Consider the following 21,247-nt stretch of genomic DNA (forward strand, 5'->3'; position numbering starts at 1 on the left):
TTTAATCTTTGTTGGGGAGTTCACTCTTTTGATTATTCATTTTTGTAAAATGTCAAAGGGATTTATCACTGGGCGACAAGCAGGCAATAGCAATACACACTTTGCTGTCTATGCAAGAATAACAGATGTGCAGTGACCACTGGCAGTCTTTGAAACAAGTGACTGGTTATTGGTCATGATGTACATAGGTTATTTACATAGGGATATGTGGACTGGAGAGCTACTAGCAGTTTGTATTTGATGCAATTGCAGGTAATTGTGGTAGCTGAAGTTCAAACCATTTTGGGAGGAGGGGAAGAATGGTGTTGCTAAACCATCATGACTGCAGTTTGTTCATGTTAGAACCTGTGCAAGAAAAGGTCTGCCTGTATTATATACTATATTTCCTCAATTGTAAATGCTGTGAAGCTATTCTCAAAGAAAAAGATAGTGAAGCAAGATGGTTTTCTGTTTTTGTTTTCCTTTTTTAAAATCAATATGGCTAAAGTGAAAATCTTGGTGAAGCAGGCGAGGGGGCACGTGGATTATCTAGCAAGCAGATGTGGCTGTCTTATCTGATGGGAGAGATGCAACTCAAGAAAACAAATTTGAAGACAGCATGGATCAGCTAGAGTTTGGTTTGGGGTCTTCGTTTTATCCAGTTAGCGATGGCAGGAATGGCTTGGACTTTCTTCCGTAAAGACACCAGCCTTGGATGGATGTCCAACAGGTCGGGCTTATAGACCAAAAGTGTGGTACTGCAAATCTCCCAGTAGAAATCTGCCCAAGTTACCTAGTTTAAAGGAAACAGACTTTTCATTTGAACACAAAGTATAGCTGTATCAGTATTCCAAGGTTAAAATTAGTTTCTTAATCTAAAAGATCCAAAACAATCTTTTGTTATTACAAAAGCAGAATATGTATATGACAAAAATTCAGAAAATTACTGATAACTTACTCCAACACTCAGGTTACTACTGTTAAACATTTTCATGTATAAGATATTTTTCTATGCCGATAGATAGATGTCATTTTACTAACATGAGCGCTTAATGGTACATATTCTTGTAAACTTGTCCAGTCTCTACCTCTTTGTGACAATACATTTTCCTTATCTAATAACCAATATGTATTTTTCCATCTGTTCTAAAAATGTCCTTCACAGGACAAAGCAGGATCTATTCCAGGTCTGTGCATTTCATCTGGTTATGTCCATTAGCTCTTCAAAACAGTATCTTTTTTTTTCACGTCACCAAATTATTGAAGATTTCACACTAGTCCTACAGAATGTCCTATCTTCAGGATCTTTGAATTTCATCTTACTTACCTTGTTCCTTTATCCTACATAGTATAAAGGAAGAGGTGCAAGTTATTTCCTAGAGGGTATATAGTTTCAAGTGAAATTATTTGTGGCTAAAATACATTATATTGTATCACATCAAAAGAAATATATGAGTGTCTGACCATTAGAGGTATACCAAGATTGGCCACTGGATTGATGATGACAGCCTGGTCCTACCATTGTACAGTTGGATGTTTTTACCTTTGTGACTAGAAGCCAATGTGTATGCTGTTACTTTGGCTCCATATGATTATCAGAGTGAAGGTTAAATACTCTTTATCTTTTTGTATAGAATTTGATAAAGCTGATTGCCAGTGTTTCAGGAACTTATTAAATATCTGTCAGCCAAGAGAAGCTATTGGCTAGAAGATTCAGAATAAATCCAGAATTTATTCAAATATTTATCAAGCACCTACTGTGTGCCATGCCCTGGTCTAGGTGCTGGAGAGCAAGTTAGGATGCAAGCCCCTGCTCTGATGCAGCTGTTATTTTAGAAGGGAAAATCAGTCAAATATGCAAACTGATGGGAGTAATGAAAAAAAAAGTGAAGTCATGTGATGGACTATGGCATCGTCAGGGAAGACTTTTAAGAGGTGACACATAAGCCAAGGCTTGAATGTAAAAAAGGATTAAGACCTGCAGTGAGCGACCTGGGGATTAAACGTTCCAGGTATAGGGAAGAATGTAAAGTCCCTTAGGTGGGAGTGTGAGTTAGGTGTGAGGAACACACACACCAGTGTGTTTGGAGCACTGTGAAGAAGGGAGAGAGTGCTCAGAGATGAGATCAGAACATCGTTTACAAAGGAATTTTAATAGAAAACAAAAAAATAAAGTCTTAGAAATTATTCAGTAAATAGGGCAGGAGAGAAGCACTTTAGGAAAGGCCATGAGGGGAGCCAGTCAGAAGAAATAAAGGGATGTGTGAAGAGGTTGAAAGTTGAGAATAAAGATGTAACAAGTTTACTTCTGTTTATCACCCAGAAGGGCTGAACAGGGCAGATAGCAGTCAGTGTCAGTGGGCTACAAAAAAGCAGTCTCACCTCCCAGAATGCAGTCTCCCTGAAGGCAGGGACCACCACCTACCACAACTTGTAAATCAGATTTGATTTTTTAGCAAGACGACTCATAGGTGGTAGTGTACCCATAGTATCTCGGTTGTCTCACTTTTTTGTGATTATTGACGGTCCGAGCCTGTGCCAATTTTTCTGGGGTTGGAAAGTGGTGATAGTTTATTTCAGTCTGTCTTATCTATTAACTGGAATGCTTTTATAAAGAGAAACTTTTTCCAATCAATTGAGATACAAAATGCCTTCTCATTTATCCTGATACAAAATACGTATGAGTTTATACTGTTAGCTATAGTTCAGGTTCAGGAATAGGATATTTACTTGACTTTGCTCACCTTACATCTCCATCTCCTTTCTCCCATACTGAAGATCCTGGTTCTCAATGACATAAACACAATTTATTTTTGTACTCACAATATAAGTATAATAATATCAGAAAAAAAATACCAATAGTACCTCGTATCACCAACAATATGATTACTGAAAGTAATATGTAATTTTTTGTTGTTCTAAGAGAATACCTTAGATGTATAATCAAATTAGTGGGTTTTACAAATGATATTTCTTGAAATAGTTCTTCTCTAATAGAGTACATATGTATTTTGTGTGTTCTTTATGTGTCTCTTTTGCACAGTTAGGTTCATTTACTTCACTTTGATTTTTTAGCATAGCTTTTTAAACTGCTGCTGCTAATAAGTAATTATATAAAATATTTTATGGTTCCAAAGTCAAATCTATTGTTTAAAAGGTTTATTTAAAGAAGTTTAACCTTTGTTCTTGCTGTAAACTCTATTCTCTTCTTATAGGTAGCTTTTTTCAATACGTTTTTATATGCTTTTTGGTTTTTCCTTTTATTTTTTGAATTTTTAAAGATATAAAATATACTCACAGAGTTACCAATAAGCCACTCTTTTCCCTCTAAATATGTGTCCAAATCTTGCATAAGATGAGGCGCAGTATATGTGAGCAACTCATTGAACCTCTGCTCCTGGGAGAGGGAGAAAATATCACATTAAGAATAATGAGAAGCAAAGTAAGTAATATGATCTGAGGAGGAAGTAGATTTCTCCATCTTTATTCTCCCACATGAATTCAAGAAGAAAGAGAAATAGCTAGATTTTTTTAATTCAGATTTATGACACGGAGATTTAGGTCTGATTATAGATGTTAGTCATCTCTTTATTGCTCATGGATTTAAAAAATAGTTTTGTCACCAGTTCTTACGGTTTGTGTATAATGACTAAATATTTTACTCACAAAACCTTATTTTTTCCTAAATTTTTTTTTTAACTAAAGCAAAATGATTGTTTTCTTAGATTTCTAAAATTTCCCTTTTTCTTAACCTAGCTCTTTTAAAGCTAAATAATATAACGGAAGGTAAAGAAATTTATTTTGTTTCATAAGCCTGGATTCTTCTAGTTTGGCAGTTCTTCATTTCACTATTGGGTTTAATCGATGTAATGAATCATGATGATCTTGGGCCCTTATGTATATTCTCCTTGGACTACCATTGTGCCTTAGTATCGGATTTGTCAACCCTGAGTATCATCTACAAAATGCTTCATCCGGTTATCCCCTCTTGATATATAAACGAATATTGTTTTTTAAAATTAACATCCTTAGGAATATATATATATAAAACACCCATTTTTTTTAATTGTCATTTTTCTACTTGAAGCTCTGAAGACCAAATAATTTACTCAAGGCCTCTTTCTTGATAAGAGATACTTGTTTATATATAGGAATTCTGCCTGTTTGAGTCTTGGTTATGAAATATAAGCTACACTCATAAAATGTATATGTCATTTATTAATGCATATACATGACCTATAATGAAATCCAACCTTTATTAAGATAAGTCAGATAGTGGATACGTCACCAATTTGTTGATTTACTTGCTGTTATGATTATGTCTTAACTAGATAATATATACACAACATAATGCCTTATATTTATAGAGTACAATTTGCAAAGTCATCTTTACATACAGGCTGAGCATCCCTAGTCCAAAAATCCAAAATGCTCCAGAATCCAAACTTTTTGGGTACTGGCATGATGCTCAAAATAAAATATTCAGGGGAACATTTCAGATTTTGGCTCTCCAGATTTGGCATGCTCAACCAGTAAGTAAAATGCAAATGTTCCAAAATTTGAAGAAAACCCCAAGTCTTAAATACATCTGGTCCCAAGAATTTCAGATAACGGATACTCAACCTGTACTTACATGTGTTTGCCAGATCTAAAAACTGAAGCTTATAAAGCTTGTCATTATTGTGACTTTATGTTCTTTCCCCTGTTTTATAAAGTGTTCTGTGGTTAATATGTTCATAGTTGAAGAAAACATTAGATTTGAGTCTTTCTGCTGCTTACACAGAATTTGTAATCCTGATGAAGGGCAGTGAGTCCAGAACCATGTGGTACTTGCCACAGGTCTGCTCAGCTCAGTCAGGATCGGTCAGAAAGGTAATGGCTAATTTGACTGTGGGAAAACTTTCCAAAAATTCCTGTGTGCACTCCTGGGAAATTCTGTTCTTCTAATGTACATTTCCACAGCTTCAGGTACACTGATATGTGTATATATGCTGACTCAAATAAAACTATTATATCTGTGCTACTGATTTCTCCTTGAGCCCCAGTTCTCTTTATAATTTTGGTGAATTATTTCAGTCTAATGAAATGTAAATTAATAAACAGTGTAATTTGTATTTGATTCATTTTAAAGAACAGTCAACTAAAACAATGTAAAGAAGATAAAATTTATTACATCTCTTTTTTTCCAGATATGTTATTAAAAATACATTTCTTGATCAATTCTAGACAGCTGCTCCTATACTTGATGAATTCAGAAATTTTTTGCCTCCCTTTTTGAAGAGTTATAAAGGAGGGTTTTTTCACCCTGAGAATTTGTTGCTATGATATTCTAACAAACGACTTTTAGGGAGATTTGTGTATTTCTCCAAAGCATTTTTACATACGCATTACCAAAATTATTTTGTGTTGGAACCAGGACATCAGAATGTCCTCAGGCCCTCTCATTCTTCTTCCCCATCCTGTTCTTTAGATGAGGAAATGGAAACACAGATACATAACCAAAGTAACACTAATGATAAGGATTGTCGTGGTGACCAATATCCAAAGACGTGTTTTACTTTTAATTCTTTTTTTAATTGGAAATGGAGTTTTTTAGCAATAAATACTCTGATAGATTTTTGAAGCATATATGACAAGAGTATATTCACTATCCATCTGAAGTGCATCAATATTCTGCCTTTGAAATTTTCACCTGACCATAAGGTGGCAGCAATGCAGTCCACTACAAACAGTCTAAGAAATGAAATACAGAATGGTGCATTTTTCATTATATTATTAGCCTAGTCCTGTTTGTTAATTAGATATTCTCTAGCTATCAGCAATGTTTCTGCAATGTATCCTGCCTTTGTATGATTTATTCATGAACTTGGATGGCTATGTCCTTTGAAATTGTTTTTTGAAGCAGGTAATTTATATAAGAGTTTTGTTACTGTAATACAAAGGTAGAGTGTTACTCTTATCATAAATGTTTGAAGAATATTTTCCTCTGGTAGGTGGCCTCTGTTATGGAGCCTCAGCCACAGAAAGGTAGAAAACAGAAAGTAGAGAAGAGCAAACTGATAAATTGATAGGCTGCACATTAGGGGGGCCTTTGGTACATGGAACAAAAATCTTTAGATACTTTTTTCTAAATTGAAGATTATCTGTTTCTACATTTATAATAATATGTAAAATACAGATGCCATGTCTGACAAATAGTAAAGACGATTAACACCAAAGTATATAACACTATTAGTTATAATAGTTAATAGTTATTTAACACTTCCTACCTAGTGATAGGCACATATGCTACCATTTAATCCTGCCAAAATACTTCAAAGTAGAGACTTATATCCCTACTTCACAAACAGTTTGAACTATAAATAGGTAAAGTGACAGCTAGTAAGAAGGGAATCAGGATTCAAGCCTGACAGTTTGACTCCAGAGCCCAAATGTATTTATGTCAAAAAGTTGTATTTCTGTCATCAAAGCTGAACTTTACTCTTTCCTGGATAGGCAAATATATGTGCATGTGTGTGTGCACACACCCTACACACCTTACATTTGTATCATGAAGTCAGTAAATGTAAATACTTTTGTGTCCAGATGTCTCTATTCAAATCAGAAGGTGCTAGTTAAATAGTATTTACAGTAAATACTAAGTAGGTAATATGTACTTAAATATGTGCTCAAGTAAATTGAGAAGAGTGCCTGCTATTTGTGCTGTGGCTTTTGGCTATAGGCTTTAGTTTTATGCATAAATAGTCATGCACAGCTGTTTTGAATAGCTGCTTGCACTGTGGTAGTATACCCACTGGTTAAGAATCAGGCGTTTTGAGTCTGTGATGATTTGAATTCCTTGTGCATCACTTATAGCTGAACAATTTTTGGCAAGTTGTTTACATGAAACTGTTTTCTTACTTGGGAAATTAGGATAACAGTTTTATTCTAAAGGGATGTTTAAATTAGTTATTAAGTTAAGCAATTGTATACCTAGGTGATGAAGCTATAGGTTCTAAATTTGGCTGTCTGGGCTCAGATCACAATTCTGTCATTTGTTTGACTTTGGGCAACTCTAACTGCTCTGTTTCTCACTGTCTTCATCTGGAAAGTGAATATGACAATAAAAAGCACTTATCTTGAGGGAGGAGAAGGAGGGCTGACTGAGATAACACATCCAAAGAGCCAAGAGTAGCACAGGCACATGGTGTAAGTTTGATGAGTGTGATTCTGATCACTTATTCAACAACTCTGTAATGCCTACTATGTAAAAGACACTGTGATAGCGGTAGGGATCAGTTGAATAATACAGATATGATTCCTACCCTCCTGATGCATCCAGCTTGAGGAGACAAGCAACAAACAAGTAAATACATTTTAAAATAGAGATTGTGATGAATGTCCTAAAGGAAACCACTAGAGGCTGTAATTAAAAGCAGAAGACATCTATTTAGAATTCTGCATAAAGATCAATGATTTGACATATATACATCATTTTGCTTTTATCCCCAAACCACAGTGATGAGTGTTTTTAAAAAGACAGAATCCACAAAGAAGTGGAAAGAGAGGAGAGGAGAGCAAACAAAATTTGAAGCTGGCAAGCAGATGGGTGAATGGCACCTGCAAAGGAAAAGCCAAGAACCAATCCCATCAACAACACGAAATCCTTAAATGACTCAGGAAATGACAGGATATGTCTACGGTTGGGGTTAAGGAGGTTTGGGAGGGGATAAAATGAGGATTGGTGGAAAACTATTAAAGAAGCAGTTTTAGCATGGGATGTTCTTCATTTCATATTGCTAGATAACTGTTCCTTTCCTATTCTTAGCAGAAAACAGCCTCAGAATTTTTATAAATTTAGAAGCACAATATCAGAAACTTAGAACTCAAGGATTGATGAATGAAGTTGAGAAATACTTTCTAAAAGTAATGCAGAAAAGCAAAGAGATGAGATATAGGAGAAGAGCCAACATCTGAATTAGTGGAATTCTAATATAATGGAACAAAATAAAGTGGAAGAAATCAATGAAAGAATTAAAGGCAATTTCCTTGAACTAAAGGACGTGGGTCCCAGATTGAATGGACTCACCAAGGAAGTAGCACAATGGATGAAAACAAGATCATACCAAGACTTGTCATTGCAAAATTTTAGAACTCTAAGGGCACATGTTTTATAATCTGAGTGGAAAAAAAATAGGTCACATACAAGGTCAGTAATTTAATTGGATTCAAACTTCTCAACAGCTAAAATATTATAGATAACGTCTTTCAAATAATGAAAAATTACTTTCAACAGAATTCTATACCCAGCCAAACTATAAAACAAATTTGAGAATAAAATAAAAACATCTTTAAACAAATAAGGCACCAAACTTTTATTTCCTATGACCAATAAGCTCTTGGAGGATTGTTCCACAAAAACAAGGAAAGAAAAGAGGAGAATGAACCCAGGAAAAGCTTAAAACAAACAAACAAAAAACTATCCAGGATAATAATAAAGATCTCAGGATGAAAAATGTGACCAAAGTATGTAGGACAACCATACCAGAGTGAAGCAGTGTGACTCACAAGATAGACATATTCATGCCATCTGTCATAATCATATCTGCTGTTGTCAAACCTTCACTTTAACTTTTGGAATACTAGAGGATTATGCCCCAAATAAACAATGGAGTAAACAAAGAAAGAAGACAGCATCCAGGAAACAGGACTCCAACTCCATAGAATGGTATCACTGTAATGACAGCAAAGGGAATTCCAATGATGACTGTGCAGAAAACCTAGAGAACTCCGCAAAGAATGGAGATCTCCTAGACAGAGCACTCCAAGAAATATTGGAAATAACAGATGAACTGAAACTACATTGACTTTGTGAAAATCATATTGGCAGTCTATTGGATACTGTGGGAAGTCAGCAATAAAAAGAAACAAAGGAATTACTAATTTTGAGGAAGATAAGAAAGGACATATTATAAAAACCTGCTACAGTGCACAGTTCTGTATATTATTTGCATAGCATACTAATCACAGAATATTCATTTAACCAAAAAATGTTAACATCACTATATCAGGAGCTTGGTGAAAAGGAGACAGAGAGGATGACTATGTAAGGGAAAAAAATGTCATTATAGATTGAGATCCCTTATCCAACATGCTTGGGAACAGAATTGTCTTCAATTCCAGATTTTTTCAGATTTTGGAATATTTGCATACACATAATGAGATATATTGGGGATGGGACCTAAATCTAAACACAAAATTTGTGTTTCAGGTACATATGTGTATTATTTGCATAGCATACTAATCATGTTTTCAGGTTTCATAAGTCTTTAGAAACCATCTACAATCAGAGGAAGTCATATTTACATATCCTGTAGCGGAGATGTGTAAATCCTAAAGAAACTGCTAAACAAATTTTTAAAAGGGTTGCATTTGAGGAGGAGTTAATATGAAGGGGCACAATAGTGAATTGCTGTACTTTATTTTAAGCTTTTAAAATAATAATTTGATATTTTAAAACTATACATATTGTTTTGATAAGAAGGAACTTTCTAAGGCACCTAACAATGTCTGGCAGGTGGTACATGATTAATACTAGGAATAGCAAATGGGTTACATTACTTTCACATCTTGCTTTTTCTCTGCCCAAGGAAAACATGACATAAAATCGTCCAGTGTGTCCACAATAGCATCAACTTGACATTGTTCCATTTCTGTTTTTCCAGCCAAATCTAAGGAATAGAGAGGGGCCCATCGATATGTTTAATTCAATTTACTATATTAAAAAGTTTGTTTTTAACAGATACTATATTCATATGGTTGAAAATTCAAGAGTATAAAACAATATCCAGTGAAGACTAGCTTCCATCCACCGCATTTTGCTCCCTTACCTACCTACCTTACTAGTAGCCACTTTAATTAGTTCCTTATGTATTCTTCCATTTTCTTTATGAAAATACAAGCAAATAAAAATACATATCCCACTAGATATGCTTCTTCACCCCATATCCCTTACAGATCTTTCTTACAAGTACCCAAAGAGTGTACTTGCTTTTTTTTTTTTTTTTTTTTTGTAGCTACATGGAATTTCTTGAGGTAGGTGTGCCACAATATATTTAGCCTTAACTGATTAGGTTTGCTTCCAGTCTTTTATTAATACAAGCAATACTACAATAAATAATCTGTAACTGCATTATAATTTATCTTATATAAAGAATTATTTTTATTTTTGCAGACAGTTTTGGTCAGGAGCATTTGTTTTCTAACTGGATACTAAAAGTTTTAAATAACACAGGATTTTTGTTCTTTTGTCTCATTTGTTAATCATTATTTTTGCAAATAAATCATTGATCTTCCTAAAAGTTTTCTTAATGGTGCCAATTTAAAATGCTTCTGTGTAGAAGCAATTCTGTGGATGAATTGTATGTAAACTATACCTCAACAAAGATGTTCAAATCAAAAGAAAATGATTGAGTAGGATGGGAGAAAGTGTGTCAGGCAAAAACAGGAATGGTTTCTATTGTTTCTCTTCAAATATCATGGGGCAGGCACTAATGCGGTAATCCAGAAGCCAACTAGCCCCTTCAAGCTTCCTCAGATGGCACTGAGTGGAAGCAACGGAACTCCCTTTCTATTTTTTTCAGCATGATTAGGATGAAGGACATTACTGAGTATATAATTTTAATAGTCTAAGAATTTCAACCTCCATATGCCATATGTATTTTCTGCTAAGTAATTTTCTCTGATAACTTATAATATGCATACCAGCAAAAGTTTGGAATGAAACATACCTGTGCAGTTTCTCAGCTAAACTTCAAAAAGGGCTTAAAGGGCAAACAGATATAAGACAGGAAAAGCAGGAGGCAATATAAAATAAATAGTCTAATTGTCTAGGGAACTCACGGAAAGTTAAACTGATACAGGTGGCATATTTATACTTTTCTCTATTATTTACTTCCAGTCTTATTTGTACTGTGATATGGTATGCTAAAGTCATTTAATGAATATTGAATATATATCATGTGTTTGTTTCAGTTATCAAAAATCTTAAGCACAATAAACATGTTACCTGTGTTTTTGATCAAATATCTTGCTATTGCTAGGCTCTGGTGAAGGGTAAGTCCATCAACTTCCAAAATGGGGATTTTTCCAAATGGGAGAGCTTAAAATAAAATGAGCAAAAAGTCAACTTCATAACAAAACCAGAAGTTATGATACTTCCATTTTTACTGATAAGTATGAAAACAAAGCATGATTTTATGAAATCATGAAATACTTAAATATTTATTTTTAAAGGAACACTCAACAATCTGTAGTGGAATATTTACATTTTATACGTTTTTTTAAGTTGTTAGGAAACCTGATTTAAAGTTAGTGACAGAATTGGTTCTTAAACCCAGGTTTACAGTGACACCATATACTGTACTGTATTTTATATGCTTACTATTAAAAATGTTCTTTTAAAGGTTTATTATTTTTTGTCACCTCAATCACGGATTATTAAAAATCGTATACTGGGGATTATGAAGAGTTTGATTTACATATTGAGTTATGGTGAGGAATTTAGCCATAGCCCTTTAAAAACATACATAGTAATTGCACATATTATGGGGTACATGTTATATTTTGATACATGCACACAATATAATAATCCAGAAATTTTTGTATTTCTTAATTTCTTCATTGACCCATTGATCATTTAGGAGCATGTTGTTTAGTTTCCATATATTTGTATAGTTTCCAAAGCTTTTTTTGATTTTCAGTTTTATTCCATTGCAGTCTGAGAAAATACTTGATATGATTTTAATTTTTAAAAATTTATTGGGAGCATTGTAATGAGCCCTCTGGGGCTTCAGGGGTTGCAGGCACCCCTGCCTGGTTGCCACTGCAGGGCCCACACAGAGTTTGCTCCTGCCAGCACCAAAGTGGTTGGCTGGATCCCCCCCTCACTCGCTCATGTGCTCCCTCCCACAAGGGACTGAATGCAGTGGGCCATGTAAACAGGGCACCCCCTCACGAGTCTGACAAAGGGATCAAGAAAAATTCTTCATCAGCATTTTTCCAGTGAATCCTCTGTCAGCTCAACTTTAAGAGTTATCTGCAACTACAAATTCATGAGCCTTTTTCTGTATCTCTGGTGATTTAGCTTACCTTCTCCTCCCCAAGTTTTATGTTTGAGCGCTGGGCCTCCTAAGTCACCTTACCATTCTTTGGCCTGCTTTTTAGTTTCCAGAATGTCTTGCTACTGTATCTACATTCAAGTTTTATTTCTTTGTCTTTATGGACTTCGGCCCTTTTGTAAAGTACTTCAATATTATCAAAGGAGAGAAAAAATGTTTTAAAGAGAGAAAATGTGGACTCGTGTGCAATCTACCAGGTTTGTCCAGGAGAACATTTTAATAAAAGTATCCAAAGATGGAATGTGTTGACTGGTTTTCTAGGTTCTAGGAGAGGGAGTGTCATAGCAGGTTTTGAGCACTAGAGAGCACTGCTAAACTGGACACCAGATGAGACCAAACAGCATTTGTAATAGAAACTGCTTCTTAGTACCTATTCTTTCCTTTCTTCTTAGAGTAATAAAACCCTGGATTTTTAGCTATGCAAATGATTATCCACACTTAAATCAACATTTCTCACTTTCTCTTGTAGTAATAAGTTTCCCTTGTAGTAATATGTGTAGTAATATGGACTAAATTCTTATCAAGTGACGTATGCAACTTTCTAATTATGCTGTTAAAAGGAAGGGGTGTGTCCCCTCCCTCTTTCACACTTTCCCTGAGCTACAGTGTGGAAGGAGAGTGAGCTATGTCACACTGTATAAATAAGACACTGACGGTGGCAGATCAACAGGAAACCTAATATTTGACAACTTTATAGGACATCATGATACCCATCTGGGGTTTTGTGTAAATGAAATTTCTATCCTTTTTAAGACAATTTTTACATTGTGTCTTTGTCTATTAAAGCATTTGAAACTCTATCCTAACCATCATGAACTTTAAGATTCAACTCTGAAAATCTATGGATATATTAAGAAAAGACAGAAATTCCATTTTCAGTAACAATGAAAAGTGGAGGTAGAATAGGGAATGAGGCACTCAGTGAACTTCTGTTTAAAAGCTAACAGGCAAAATTTGTTACATGTAATATCTGCACCTTTCTATCCATCTTGGTCTAATTAATTAGTGGATAAAAGTAATGTTCACCTATTATATGTTCACCATCTTAAAATCCCATGTGCAAATTCTGATATCAGAAGCAACATTTGGGTATTAATGGTTAAGTATCATGAGAATGAGAAATAAGATACACTATCTCACCAGAGAAGAGGTCTCTGCTTAGAAAAAGAATGGCTATAAGGGCAATGACTTTTAAGGAACTCTTGCTTCCAAAGGCATGTGGCCATTCATTGATAATATGCCAATTATCATAGTAGTGTTGTTTTGGCATAATCTAGTGCAAATAGCTTGGGCTTGGAATTAAATTCACCTGGGTTTGAAACTCAGCTCTACTTGCTATGGTCATGAAACTGGAAAAGTTACCTAAACTCTGTGCACTTCAGCTATCCCAACAACAAAATAGAAAAAAAAATGTCTCATGTTTCTTTCATCTCGTCTGACATAGCTTTATACTGGTTTATCTTTATATTCTCTTTCTATAAGGTTTGTGTTTTCACCTCTAATAGGAAATTTGCTTGATCACACAGCATTTATTTAATTTGTCTGAAATGCTGCTTCTCAATTTAAAGCTACATGAGCTTCGAAACCTTGATTTGTTTTCATTTCCTGGAGGAAAACCAAAAGGTTTTGAAAGCATATTTTTCCTACATTTATTATTTGTGCTACTTACTTGATTTGATTTCAGGCCAGTCAGCTTGTTCTATTCTGTGGTCTTCATACTCTATGTCCAAATAAGCAAATATGTAACGAATAATTTCTGCTCTTCCCCTCATATTAAAATAAGTGAGTTTGTAGTTTGGCATGGTGCGATTCTGGAAACAGAAAAAGGGAGGGATTATTCTAAGAGCCCTCTAGAGAGATGTCTCAATATTTTTCTTGAGGATTTTTTTGGAAAACTTCATGGTATCTCTTGAGATAACTGGAGACATTAGAGGATATTTCAAAACCGAAATTATAAATCACTATCTAATTACATATGAGAAATAAGATCATCTCTCTCTCTCTCTCTGTCTCTCTCTCAGTACTAGTTAGAACATTACAGTGAAATAACTAAATTTAAACCTTGTTTATAAAAATATTCAGATTAAGAGGGTATCTACACACCAACATTTAGCATATGGAGCAAGAAAACTTCCCACTTTAATGTCACTGGTAATGTGTAATATTTGATATTTTGCCTGTTTTGTTTGCTCTGGTGACACAGCTCAGCGAGGACATCTGGGTAAGGACAGCCAAGTGCTAGGCACATGCAAGAGGAATGTGAGTGCCATGCCAACCTGTCATTGCCTCTCTTTCCTCACCTGTGGCTTTCCCTCTAGGCATCCAAGGACTAGGGCAACATTGCTCTCTGGTTCCCTCTGACTGCCTCCATGCTGCTGGGTTTTACTGGGTTACTTGCACCACGAAACACACCCTGGCTTGAGACCCCTGCAGGGATGGGACAATCTTCCTTCATTCCCTCTGTGGAGGAACAAAGCCAACTACTCTTACATTTCAAAATGTTTACCAATACTGGTCAATTCGGTCATTATAATCTTAGGGCCTTTAAGTGATTTGTATCTTTTCATTTTCATTGTTTATAAATGGTTAATGACTTTAAGCACTTGTAGTGGAATACGTTTTAATTTTGTAAGATCAAACAGCTGAGAAAGAAATGTTTTCATGTGAAATTCAATTCTTTGAATTTGGGCTTTGGCCAGTTACAACCTTCCTGAATTTCAAAGACCACTTTTTATAAATAGCAATGTTAACATGGATTTGTAAGTTAATGAGGTAATGCATATAAGGTACATAGCACAATGGCAAACATAATCATTAGTGTTAGTAATAATAACTTTGATCTTATTCTGTAGTCAAAAATAAACACTATGAATACAACACACTGAAGATAAATTATAATTATGGTAACTAAATAAATAAAAGCATATAATAACAATTATTTACTTAAAGTAGTGCGTTTAAATAGTTTATTCTCTGCTAAGAAAGTTTTCAAAGAATATTAATAGAATACTAATTAGATAAAAAGGAAAGTTGGGCTCCAGCCTCAAAACAAAGTTCCATCAAAAATCACATCACAGGCTAGGCGGAGTGGCTCATGCCTGTAATCCCAGCACTTTGGGAGGCTGAGACAGGTGGATCGCCTGAAGCCAGGAGTTCGAGGCCAGCCTGGCCAACATGATGAAACTCCATCTCTACTGAAAATTCAAAAATTAGCCAGGCATGGTGGTATGCACCTGTAATCCCAGCTACTAGGGAGGCTGAGGTAGAAGAATCTCTTGAACCCCAGAGGTGGAGGTTACAGTGAGTCGAGATAGCACCACTGCACTCCAGCCTGGGCAACAGAGCAAGACTCCATCTCAAAAAAAAAAAAAAAAATCACATCACATAAAAGGTCAAATGCAAATCATAAAAGTCTAGGTTGCCAAGCCTTGACTTCAAGTTTATATATTCCTGGAGTCTAGTGGGAAGAGGATGACCTGGAAATAACTGGTTGCCTATCTGGAACCTCCAAGGTTCAGGAAGTGACAGTGATAGTAATTCCTAGCAAAACCAATTTTTCAGGCCCTGGCTTCTGTGTCCAGGTGTTGTGGAGTGAAGCTGGTACTCCTTGCTAAAGTGAGAGAGCTACTGCCAATCATTCCTGCCCAGTTTGCATCAGCCAGTTCAATCCCCACCCAACTGAGATGTAGCACTCACCACATGTATAGATAGGTGGGAAATGTCCTTGGAAGACAGAAGAATTGACTAGCGTCAACTAATAAGAATTCCATGATTTACAGCCACAATTTTTTTTCAGGGAGAAACGTACATATAAAGGAGTTCAAATTTGTGAGACTAAATGAAGTGCCCATCAGAAGAATGAAACTGTTTTCCAGGTTATTTAGAAATGTTGAGCTTAGAAATAAATAGTAGAAAAGGTCTAAGAGCACCAAAATAGTAAATTAAAAAGTTATGAGATTATTATTATCCAGGAAATGAAAAGCATAATTGTTATATAATTCCTGGACCTATTTGTTTTAAATATCAAAACAATTTCTAAAAGCCTACAGAGTAGTGTGATTATCAGTTGCAGTTTCTATTTGGTGATTTGTTTGTTTTCTTTTGTTTTGTTTTGTGGAGACATAGTCTCACTCTGTCCCTCAGTCTGGAGTGCAGTGACACAATCTGGGCTCACTGCAACCTCTGCCTCCTGGATTCAAGCAATTCTCCTGCCTCAGGCTCCCAGGTAGTTGGGATTACAGGCATGCACCATCATGCCTGGCTAATTTTTCTATTTCTGGTAGTGATGGAGTTTCACTATGTTGGTCAGACTGGTCTTGAGCTCCCAACCTCAGGTGATCCACTTGCCTTGATCTCCCAAAGTGCTGGGATTACAGGCGTGAGCCACTGTGCCTGACCTGCAGTTTCTATCTGAAAATCATTTTATATAAAACTTTTAATTGATTTTATTGGCATAGTCAATGTTTCCACAGCATGAAGAAATTATATTTTCTTCCTATAACATTGAAAGTTATCAGCATTACACCAGGAGTAGTGGCTAATGCCTGTAATCCCAGCACTTTGGGAGGCTGAGGCAGGCAATCATGAGGTTAGGAATTTGAGACCAGCCTGGCCAACATGGTGGAAACCCATCTTTATTAAAAATATGAAAATTTTCTGGGCATGGTGGCAGGCATCTGTAATCCCAGATACTCAGAAGGCTGAGGCAGGAGAATCACTTGAAACAGGGAATCAGAGGTTGGAGTGAGCTGAGACCACGCCATTGCACTCCAGCCTGGGTGACACAGTGAGACTCTGTGTCAAAACAAAACAAAACAAAACAAAAAACAGTCATCAGCATTAAAAGTTAAACATACAACCTTTTCTCATTCAGTCAAATACCATGTAAATACCAGTGTACACCTGCTGAATTCTTCATGAAAACAAAGTGATTGCTTTTTGTTGTTAATTTACAAAATCATGCTATTTTATATTGTCTTCCACTCAAGTAAAGAAGAGATTTTAAAATTTTCAGCATAGGTTGGTAGTTATCTATATTTCTCTGCAAAAAATATCTTGAAGTCTAAGATTTGGCAGAGGTCCATGAGCAGCTAACAAATGTTTATCTTTCCTTTTAAAATATTCTTTCAATAGTTGTAACTCATTAAAGAAGCTGTACTTTGTACATGACATTCCTGTAGTTATTTGTATAATTATGTTTTCTGTTTATCTCTGGAATGGAAGATGTTACATCAGGACATCCATTTGTATAATAAACTACATGAAAAGAGAAAAATGAGCCTGGGTGCAGTGGCTCACATCTGTAATCCCAGCACTTTGGGAGGCTGAGGCGGGCAGATCACTTGAGGTCAGGAGTTTGAGACCAGCCTGGCTAATATGGTGAAACCTAGTCTCTACATAAAAATATATAAAAATTAGCTCAGTGTGGTGGTGTACAACTATAATTCCAGCTGCTAAGGTGGCTAAGGCACAAGAATTGCTTGAGCCTGGGAAACAGAGGTTGCAGTGAGCCAAGACTGCATCACTGCACTCCAGCCTGGGCAACAGAGTAAGACCCTGTCTCCCAAAAAAAAAAAAAAAAAAAAAAAAAAAAAAAAAAAAATTATCATCAAATATACTATAACTCAATAGACACTAGATGCTTTTTAAAAGTATTTATAACATTATCACTCATTTGTGATCAAAACTCTTAGCAAAATGAAAAATCAACAAAATTAAAAACCTCTTAACAAACTAGTAATAGAATACTTCCTTAACACTATAAAGAGTCTCTACTAAAAACTTACAGCAAACATCATACATAATGGTGAACCAATAAAAGCATTTTCTTTAATGTCAGGAATAACAAGAATCCCACTGTAACATCTGCTATTCAGCATAATGCTGGACAGTCGAGCTAATTCAATAATGAAAGACAATAATAAATGACATTTATGGGTCGTAGGAAGAGAGTAACAGAGCCGTCCATTTGCAATCAAAATGACTGCAAATCATTGAAAATCATTCAAGAGACTCTACAGATAAACTGGATCCTAGATTTCAAATGGAAATGTGAAGGACCAAAATAGCCAAGACAAACAAAAAAGGAGAACAGAAGAGGAAGACTTGATGTAGCAGATAGCAAGACTTAGATAAAGAGCTTTGTAATGTGATATTTGTTCAGATGTGCATTAAGAGTGTTAAAACAGAACCTCACAAAGAGGACAGAGATGACAGAGTGAGGACATAAAGAAACTAGACTAAAATGGTTCTGAGACAACAGAGGGAAAATAAGCATAACTAGACCTCAACTTTCTATTGTACACAGAAATAACATCTAGGTTATCTGGCTATGATTTGACTACCCTAGCAAAACTCTAATATCATTCTGGTCCCTTATTTCCTGTTAGCTTTATTTCTGAACCCCTCCACTGTCACTGTGTTAGGAATCTTATGTAGAGAAAACTGCATGTTTGCTGAAATGATACAGAAGCATGAAGTTAAAAAGTTGATTGTGTTTGAAGATCTTTACATCTAAAATTAACCACTGGCTTCCTTATACCCCAAAGTAAATCGTGTGAAGTTGCTGATTCAGGAGATAGATTAAAAAACCTCATTTAGAATTCTGTTTGAAAAATAGCCTATACGGTTTTTCAAAGAACACATAAATAAATAACTAATAAATACCCTGGATAGAAACTTACATATATAAACTCATCCGTGCCTGCTGTGCCAAGGGAATCACTGGAAAGCACACTGTCCCTGGGAACCAAGGTCCCCTGGGCCTGAGGTATCTAACCAAATAACCCAATGGCAGGACTAAGGATGCCTTGAACAAGTGCCAGCACGAGCCATCACCCTCACAAAGCCCCAGGTAAAGCTAGCCATGAAGGTCCAGGAAGCCAGTCTTCTCCTGGGAGCTGGCATGGCCTTCTCAGTATTTCTTTCCTGCCCTGGAAACTTGGTGCTGGTATTAGGAAAGTTACTACTTCTATTCAGTTACTATAAGCTATCTCAAAAGTTAATTAATAACAAAGAAAGGTTGCTAATTCTCTCCGCAAAAAGCATCTGTCTCTGCAAACCAGCTTGACTCTTCAGTTGCCATAGATTAAAAAAATAAAAAATAAAAGGGCCCTAAATCTGCTAACAACAGAAAGGAGGGGAACCTGTTTCTTTTTAGGAAAAATGCTACTCTTTTGTAAACCAGTTAAGTGTTATTTTAAACACAGAACTCAGGAATCAATCAAAAACAGGGCCAGAAACCTTCAAAATCCTGGCTCTCTTCTCTCCCAGGCTCGTTTATAACTCTGAACCTCTCATCTTTAACCACCTGGTCATACTCACTTCTTATAAAACCACAAGGTCACAATTAATCCTGCTGCTGGAACCCCAGATGTCCTTGGCTCGTGAGCGCTATCATAAATCTGTAAATCAACCTGCACCCCTAAAAGGCTCCCCTCTGGAGGAAACACCAACTGCAGGGCCCCTTATACAACCCATTTCAGCAGGAAGTAGTTAAAGAGGATCGATGCCCCTATTCCAACATAAATTGAATTTTCCTGTTCAGATGGGGGAATATGGGAGTGTGTTCTCTTTCCGGGTCTATGAGGGGCTGCAGTTTTAAGGGCAAGAATTTGCCAGCGCCATGCCCCACTCCCATCTCTCCATCAGGGAGATTCAACGGTTTATGTTTGAATTTCGCAGGCGGGGGAAGAAACTAAGAGTCAATCACTCCAGCAGAAGTTCTAAGGAACTCCTTTCATTGGCTAGAGAAACTTGGGAAGGTGGGAATTTCTCCCAGAGTAAATCCCCCTGCTCCTTCACCCACGCCGGATTTCCAGCTCTCTGGAATCCCCTCCCACATGGTGGGAGCTCCCTTTCCCCTTCAGATTTCCCCTCTGGAATCCCCTTCCACACTCTTTGTGGAATTCTTTCTCTTCTTCTCCTTTCCTTCTCTTTTCTCTAACTAAATAAAATCATCTTTCTGCAACACTTCTTGGGTCCAATATTTACTTTCACAAGCATACAGAGCGCCTGCAGTGGTCCCATCGTTTATTCTTTAAGAGGTTAGAGGCCACAAACACACAGCATTCTCTCAGGTTAGCCGTGCCTCACCGGCACCCAAGAAAAAACCGGTTACAATAGAATGCAATTCTTGTCAAAACATGGAGATGCTTCAACAAAATGTGGCTTAAAGTAATAGAAAATATTACAAGTAAAATTCTTAAATTTTAAAGAAAAGGAAAGAAAGTGAAGAGCCATGAGATAAAATTCTCTACTCGATCAATTCAAGTGATTGAAAAATCACTTGGGAAAATTCTGGAAGTAGTCACAAACCTGATTAAGACAGGATTTTTCCTCTAGCATTGATTATATTTTCTATGTTAAAATCCACTTGAAGAGATCTTTTTAAATCTTCTGTACCTATATTTCTCTTAAAAATGACCATTGGATTTTTACATAGTCATATATACAGAGAGACTCTGGGTAAACAAGGTCAGAGTGAGTACAATCATGAAAATAGCTCACAAAAGAGTTCCTCAGTCACAAATCTCTGTGGAGTTCAATAATATTACTTACCTGTGTTGTGTCTTTTAGGAGTCTGTAGGGTCCTCTATCCCTGGGTATATGACTGTGTCTTGGGTTTATATGACCAGTAAGTGATAATCACAAGCCAATGAGAGGACAGGCAACTTCCTTCCATCTAAAGCTCTTCCTTCTTTTCTTAGATGAAACATGCATGCCAGGCAATTCAAGCCTGTAAAGACTGCTGGTTACACAGGATATCTGGGTGTAAATAACCCAACCCATTTGCATAAAAGGTAAAGTGACAGTTATAGATGCATATGTCTGCCCACTGTTACATGTTCGTTTATTTTTAGCTTCACACCATAGACACCTGGAGAATACGACAACCTGAATGCAATTCAGTCATCTTTGCAGATGCAAACATGGCTTGCTTCCCTATTTTAGAAACAGTTTCTCCTGTACCTGCCGTATGTTCCTTCAAGGGAGTGTCTAACAATGTCATGTATTTCATTTGTTTGTTTTTGGTTTCCCCTAGTGGAACTTAAGCTCTGTAAAGGCAGACACTTCACTGTCTTGTTTACTGTTATCTCCTCAGTACTAAG

General features: G+C 36.1%; 1 protein-coding gene across 1 annotated transcript; it reads right to left on the minus strand.

The window, feature by feature from the left end:
- Window positions 1-427: 427 nt before the first annotated feature.
- Window positions 428-20,902, minus strand: HPGDS (hematopoietic prostaglandin D synthase). Its single transcript, XM_017542408.2, has 6 exons — window positions 20,697-20,902; window positions 13,807-13,948; window positions 11,027-11,119; window positions 9,580-9,689; window positions 3,278-3,376; window positions 428-772 (listed from the first exon to the last, which is right to left on the minus strand). Exons 2-6 carry the CDS (start codon window positions 13,937-13,939, stop codon window positions 608-610), a joined length of 600 nt encoding a protein of 199 aa, XP_017397897.1. The 5' UTR covers window positions 13,940-13,948; window positions 20,697-20,902; the 3' UTR covers window positions 428-607.
- Window positions 20,903-21,247: the final 345 nt, after the last annotated feature.

The sequence above is a fragment of the Cebus imitator genome, unplaced genomic scaffold (genome assembly GCF_001604975.1).
Source record: "Cebus imitator isolate Cc_AM_T3 unplaced genomic scaffold, Cebus_imitator-1.0 Scaffold144, whole genome shotgun sequence".
In the NCBI taxonomy this organism is placed as follows: domain Eukaryota; kingdom Metazoa; phylum Chordata; class Mammalia; order Primates; family Cebidae; genus Cebus; species Cebus imitator.

Excerpts from the sequence above, each read along its gene's own strand:
- HPGDS (XM_017542408.2), bottom strand. The coding sequence starts at position 13,939 with ATGCCAAACTACAAACTCACTTATTTTAATATGAGGGGAAGAGCAGAA. Across the intron at positions 9,690-11,026 it reads ATATTTGATCAAAAACACAG|ATTTGGCTGGAAAAACAGAA; the intron begins GTAACATGTTTA and ends TCTATTCCTTAG. Across the intron at positions 773-3,277 it reads AGTGGCTTATTGGTAACTCT|GTAACTTGGGCAGATTTCTA; the intron begins GTGAGTATATTT and ends CCTTTAAACTAG.